Here is a 6,329-nt window from a genome sequence, read left to right on the forward strand (position 1 = left end):
AAAGAGGGGGATACTGATAGAACTTGGGTTGATTAAAAAAAAGGGGAAAAAAAGGAAAAACAGAGTTTAAAGAAGGAACCACTAACTAACAATAGCATACTTATTGATCACAAGATAATCTACGTAAAATGTTAAGTCCAGTTCTGTGATTGTGTAACACACTAAAAACACATGATTGAGGGAGGTATTGCACCTATATTTTCCATTAAAAGCAGCATTTAACTATTTAAAGTTCAATGATGATTTTGGTTGTTTGCAATCATGTGATTCGGGGGGCCCAGTAATGCCTGATGGGGGGCAGGAAGAGGACAGCCGTTAGAAATGAATGAGAATGGAGGAAAAGTTAGTACTTTTACAATGAACATGTACACTGCAAATATCACCAGAAAAGGTGTGCACAAATTGAGCACCATCCCCACACTTTACAAAAAAGTGTTTATTACTACAGTTTAAATGATTTACCTGGCTTAGAGGCAACCAATATCTGACATCACTCTGTCCTGCAGACCTCCTAACATTTAATGTTGTCTAGTAAATGAAGGAATTCTTCAGGACTTATGTACTGAACTAAAAGGCTAGCGGGGTATACAAAACATTTAGTACTTGCAACACTTCAGCACCTAGATAGATATGTACATTTTCTTTACCATTAAAACCTAGCAGCATCAAGAAATAATAGTTTAATATAGTCTGTGTAAATTGTTTATTCTTGGTGCTTAAAGCAATGGTTTAACCTCGCAACAATACCTGTTTCTAAATCAAGCTTCATATCGCATTTATTCCTGTGTTGGCTCAGCATGAGGTATGGCTTCATCTTCTCCTTTCCTATTAATCTTGAGTCAAAATCACAACATTTTACAATGAAAACAGGAGGCTGTAATAGCACCATACCGACACATTTATTACTCGAAATGTGCATTCAGAACAATCAACATACTTGAATTCAATCAATAAATAACTAAGATAGGATGAGGTAGGCTAGTAAAGGATTTAGTGTTTCACTCAACATCAAGCTACAGCAGATATGGGGTGACTGAGGCCTCTGAAGTACGACTTCTCCCTCTCGCTCATCAACTCAAAGTGAAGAGGCTGCTGGCAGAAGTTGCACTCTGCTGAGGAGTGTGATCTCAGCTCCAAACCAACCTCCTTCCACGTCTTCACTAGCCGGTCTGTGGAGACAGAAGCAGAAAAAAACAGATGAGGATAGAACCGCCTATGAAAAAATAACTGATGTCAGATGAACCCAAAACAACAGAAAATCAAGTAGTTCTCTCAAAAATGCTCATTTCCTATTGAACATGTCTGTACCTCTTAACAACTATAAAACACAGAAATGAACTTATAAAAATTGATCAAGTGGGCATACCGACAAAGTAGTTCATCATTTGGGGTGTATGAAGTGGTGTGGGGGCGATGCGAAGTAGCTCTTCTCCTTTTGCCACAGTTGGATAGTTGATTGCCTGGACATAGATGTTGTAACGAGCCATCATGATGTCACAGATCTCTGTATTTTTCTCTGCATCTGACACCTGCCGACAGATTCATAAATAATAAGATTTAAGAAGTTTTGAAGTGTCTTTGATGTAGGTGAACTACAACAGACAAAAGGCAATTTGATAGCAACACTGAAATTATTGTCCTGTGGCTGTAGACTTTCTTTATACATGGACTTCTCAGTAAATTAGATTTCTTATTGTCTGACCTGTACAGGAATGATGTGGCTCGGGCAGGGGACAACAGGAAGTCCAGAGTCCATTAGCATTTGTCTGAGCAGCTTAACGCTCCTCTGATGTTTCCTCCTGAGCACTCCACCCTCCTCACTCTTTAGGACTTTGATAGACTCCCTCGCCCCTGCCAGCAGCATCGGGGGCAGAGAGGTGGTAAAGATGAAGCCTGCAGCGTAGGAGCGCACCGTGTCCACAAGGGCGCTAGTGCTGGCGATGTAGCCACCCACACAGCCAAATGCTTTGCCTGGAGAGGAAGCAACACAAATAAGAGGGGCACATTACTTTTTTTCTCTCTTTTATTCATTCCTTGGCATTGTCTTTTAATCGCTCACACCTTGAATCTTTGGTCCTCTCAGTCTCAACTTATGTAGCTGGGTTCCTGTGTTGCCTGGGTTCCTATGCTTTTATGGTACCTATAATGTCATGTGGTGTCTGCGCTCTAATGATGTCTATGATGTCTTGGTTTGCTTGGGATCTCATGACATCTGGGTTTTTCATGTCTTATGAAGTTGTTGATTTATTATCTCGGTCAGGCTTTTGTTCAGTCTCTTGAACTGCTTGGGTTCTGTTGTTATTGGCTGTCATTTGTTCTGTTGTCTCTGTATTCTGTTTGGTTCTGTTGCTTTGTTTTTTTCTGCACATGTCAAAGCTCTTTGTAAACCTTTGTTTTTAAAAGTACTATGCAAATCAAATGCACATTATCACATATGTGCAGTGAGTAATGAGGATGTAATAAGAGTTTTCTCCTTCATGAGGTTTTAACTTACCAAGGGTACCAGAGATGATGTCCATCTTGTGCATGACTCTGTCTCTGTCCCCAATCCCTCCTCCTCTGGACCCATACAGGCCCACAGCATGAACCTCGTCCACAAAGGTTATGGCCCCAAACTTGTGAGCAATGTCACACATCTCTTCTAGGGGACACACTGCACCTGAAGAGAGCATGGCTTTCATTAGATGATTACTATTTAAACCACTATTTTATTGTACAAGGACATGATTGGTAAAGGACTAAAAATGAGGAAAAAACCCTACTAACATGGAGGCAAGGCACAGATGAACAAGAGTAGAAAAGCATGTTAATGCACGGATACTATAGATACAGTAAAACCTGGTGGTCACTGTCATTAAATATTAAAACTTTTGCAGTCTAATGATTGGTACCATCAGGTTAAAAAGGGAGACGTATAGGCATCTTCACTTTTCAAATTTTTGGCACCAAATATCTATTTCTTACACTTTTCAATCAGTTTTTGCAAAACAACCTGCCTGTGCCTTTCCTGCACTGGTTTAATCATCATGATCTCGTCTTGTGTCCTTGTGTCTTTTTCAAAATTCCTCTAGTGTTCTTGCATCTTTCTACATAATAATGAATGCATTTATTAAAATACTTTCATAAACAGCATTGTTTTATCCCTGCAAAATGTCTGAAGCTGTAGCCTTTTCCCCTGCATGTTTTCTAAAGAATACAGTGAATAAAATTATTCTTTAAAATTTGTAAACACACACCACGGATTAATCGATAACTCTGAGAACACAAGTAACAGTTATTACATTTATTTACAATTTTGAAAATGATTAACCTTTATTAAGAAAAATCCTCTTGTTTAAATGCTGGTTCTACAGTCTTAGAATGCCCTTTTAAAAGAAGGAATGTGCACTTACCATCCATGGAGTGGACTGTCTCAAAAGCAACAATCTTTGGAGTGGAGGGGTCAGATTTCTCAAGCAGTTCTCGTAAGTGGTTCACATCATTGTGACGAAAGATAAATTTCTTGACCCCGCTGTTTCTTATACCCTGAATCATTGAGGCATGGTTTCCAGCATCGGAGTAGATTTCACAACCTGGAGGAGGAAACACAGGGAGAGGGAAATCCTTATGTTCAGTTCTCTTTAATCAAAGTAGAGGTACAGATTGTTTAGGTTATGTGTGACAATACTTCAAGGCTTAAAAGAATTTACCTGGTAGCATTTTTGCCAATGTAAACAATGTGGAGTCATTTGCTACAAAGCAGGAAGTAAAGAGCAGTGCAGCATCTTTTCCATGTAGGTCAGCCAGCTCATGTTCGAGCTCCACATGGAATTTGCTTGTCCCTGAAATGTTTCGTGTCCCTCCTGCACCAGCACCGTGTTTTCGCAGAGTGTCCCTTTCAGAGAAAAAAGGTTTTACCTTGACTGTCACATCCTTCTTCCTTTTTTGCAGTTTTACTATACTGTTACTATTTATACTATACTAATATTTACAGCACAAATCCATCTGATATTCCCTCAGTGTTTATACTTACATGATAGCCTGCGTGACTTTAGGGTGACGGCTCATGCCCAGATAGTCGTTACTGCACCACACAGACACATCTCTCTTCACGTGAAGAGACTCTGAGTAGTCGTCTGCCATGGGGAACGACAGAGCGCGCCGGTTCACTGTCTTAAAAACTCTGTACGTGTGATCTGTCTTCTTGCTCTCAATCTTCTTTTCAAAAAACTTGTCATACTTGAAGGTTACAGCTGATGGAGGAAAGTGGAGGTCAGTTTAGAGAGCATATTTTTTACAATATATGAGAACAAATAATGAGGAAGAAGACTGACATTCTTACCCTTAGGCAGATTATCTTTTAGCAGGTGAGACACTTCACTGGATTTGGGTTTACAATAATCTTTTGGAGCTCTTATGTTGGCCTTGTCTGCCTCAATAAGATCCACAACTGAAATTTCCACATCTGTTTTCCCTGTTTGAAAGAAAAACACACTCATCTATGTATACTATAACAATGCCAAACATTCAAAAGCTGCACACTTAAATGTCACTAGTCCTGACAATGACCTTTAACAGTTTACATAAATGCTTGGATATCCGGTTACAGGTGCGTCTGTGCAAATGTTACCTGTGCAGATAGAATGCACTCCTTGGACGTCCTCTTGCAGCTCCGTGCTGACCTCCTTTACTACCCTGTTATTGTTCTGCACCATTTCTGCAGCCAGGAAAGGACATTTTGAGCCTGCAGGCCAGCAAGCAGGAGGGGGAACATGACCTGAGGGCAGCTTGACTCCACACTTCTGATCTGAAAGAACAAATTTTTGACTTTAGTTAGAAGAATAATCACTGCACACAATTAAATCACAACTGCTTGCGCTGATCTTAGATTTGATTATTTGGGGTATAATGTAATGAACCAACCATCATTTGTTGGAGTGCCTTTGGATGCAGAAGCTGAAGAGGACAGAGCTCTGGCCAGAGGTCTGGTGGCCAGATCCATCATCACCGGGCATTTTTGGGCATAGCTCACCAGCGACGACTTCCCAGCCAGCTGCAGGCACACACTGGGCACAGCAGTAAGGAAAGGGCACCGGCGAATCACTGTGTCCATATGAGATGCTCTCAACCTGGATACAAAAGAGAAAAAGAGAGTGTTGAGCTGGTTTTCATGCAAATTCTCATGAGAAACTAGGTTAGGTTATTTTCACCTGACAAAATCCCAGTCCACCTTGATGTTATTCACACAAAATGCTCTGCGAAACATAACTGCAGTACTGATGTAAACCCACTGAGGCCACAAAGGATGTTATGGCTAAAGCTCAAGGGAGTACTTTCAATCACCCTGCTCTGAAGTCAGCTGTCCTTGACAAGTGGGAAAGGGAAGGCCATTCAAGAACCTGTCCAGCAACCTCAAGTGTCCAGACAGAGGAGAAAAGGAGTCATCTGGCTGTGATTCAAGTATAACATTTAGACAAATCTGTAACAGACCATGCTCCCCAAAGCCCACTTATTACAAAACAGGGGGTGGGTCCCCTTTGAATGTTATATGACACTCAACAGTCACATAATTGTGTGTAAAATCATGCTTGAATTGTACCTATGATTATCAAATACTACACCTCCATATTTAATCACACGATACACAGTTTTACTTAATTAACCTACACGTGTAACAGTATTTCATTAATTAACTTAAGACAAGACATATTTCAATATAAAAGCGTCAGACAGCTTTTGAAAACTAAAACCATTATCAGTTCAACTCAACAGCTAGGTAGAGAGAGAGTTATATTTGTACCCGCAGCATTTAGAGAATTTGGCAAAATACACTGACAGAAATAGTTATTATAATCAGTTTTAATCAATACAGAGCACTTGGCTTCTGGTCAGCTCAAGGCAAAGATAATTTCTCGTCATCCAAAAACAGCTGGACATGACATCGGACCACGAGACACGTAAACTCGCCCGCTTATAAACCATCATGTCAGTTTAAATTTCACAAACCTGCTTTAACTCACCTGATACAGCCTGTATAATGAAACGGGTCTCTGTCTCGTGCACCTCGGTGGTTATCTGGAGACAATACGGTACGTTACGAAAACTTCGCCCTGAGAAATTACGACACCGCGATGACGTACATGTGATATGTTGCACAAGCATGGAGATACGCCCACCGAGGGTAACGTAATCCTGACAAAGATCGTTTATTCGACACAAGAAGTCTACAAGGCCGTCCTCCACGAAGATGTTTTTTCAAACTTGTTATCAAACCATGTTTTAACGTAAATTTGAACAAATTGAATACCAGCGTTGCTTTTCTCACCCATGACACAATTACTTAATTATCT

The 6,329-nt window shown here is 40.4% G+C and overlaps 1 protein-coding gene across 2 annotated transcripts; it reads right to left on the reverse strand.

Moving 5' to 3' along the window:
• Positions 1–880: 880 nt before the first annotated feature.
• On the reverse strand, positions 881–6,122 carry LOC121518228 (5-aminolevulinate synthase, nonspecific, mitochondrial-like). Of its 2 annotated transcripts, XM_041800496.1 has the most exons (12): positions 6,000–6,063; positions 5,323–5,390; positions 4,903–5,108; positions 4,610–4,786; positions 4,322–4,453; positions 4,013–4,232; positions 3,690–3,874; positions 3,393–3,572; positions 2,495–2,659; positions 1,703–1,971; positions 1,367–1,529; positions 881–1,169 (listed from the first exon to the last, which is right to left on the reverse strand). In XM_041800496.1, exons 3-12 carry the CDS (start codon positions 5,090–5,092, stop codon positions 1,009–1,011), a joined length of 1,842 nt encoding a protein of 613 aa, XP_041656430.1. In that variant the 5' UTR covers positions 5,093–5,108; positions 5,323–5,390; positions 6,000–6,063; the 3' UTR covers positions 881–1,008. The 2 variants fall into 2 exon arrangements, with proteins under 2 accessions (XP_041656430.1, XP_041656431.1); XM_041800497.1 differs by lacking the exon at positions 5,323–5,390 and having other exon boundaries at positions 6,000–6,122.
• Positions 6,123–6,329: the final 207 nt, after the last annotated feature.

Source organism: Cheilinus undulatus, linkage group 11, assembly GCF_018320785.1.
Source record: "Cheilinus undulatus linkage group 11, ASM1832078v1, whole genome shotgun sequence".
Classification (NCBI taxonomy): Eukaryota; Metazoa; Chordata; class Actinopteri; order Labriformes; family Labridae; genus Cheilinus; species Cheilinus undulatus.

Bases quoted from the DNA above. Each gene is read 5' to 3' on its own strand.
- LOC121518228 (XM_041800497.1), bottom strand. From the start codon at position 5,092: ATGGACACAGTGATTCGCCGGTGCCCTTTCCTTACTGCTGTGCCCAGT. The intron at 4,454-4,609 runs GTAACATTTGCA...TCTTTCAAACAG, and splicing joins AGTGCATTCTATCTGCACAG to GGAAAACAGATGTGGAAATT. The intron at 3,573-3,689 runs GTAAATTCTTTT...TTCCTCCTCCAG, and splicing joins ATTGGCAAAAATGCTACCAG to GTTGTGAAATCTACTCCGAT.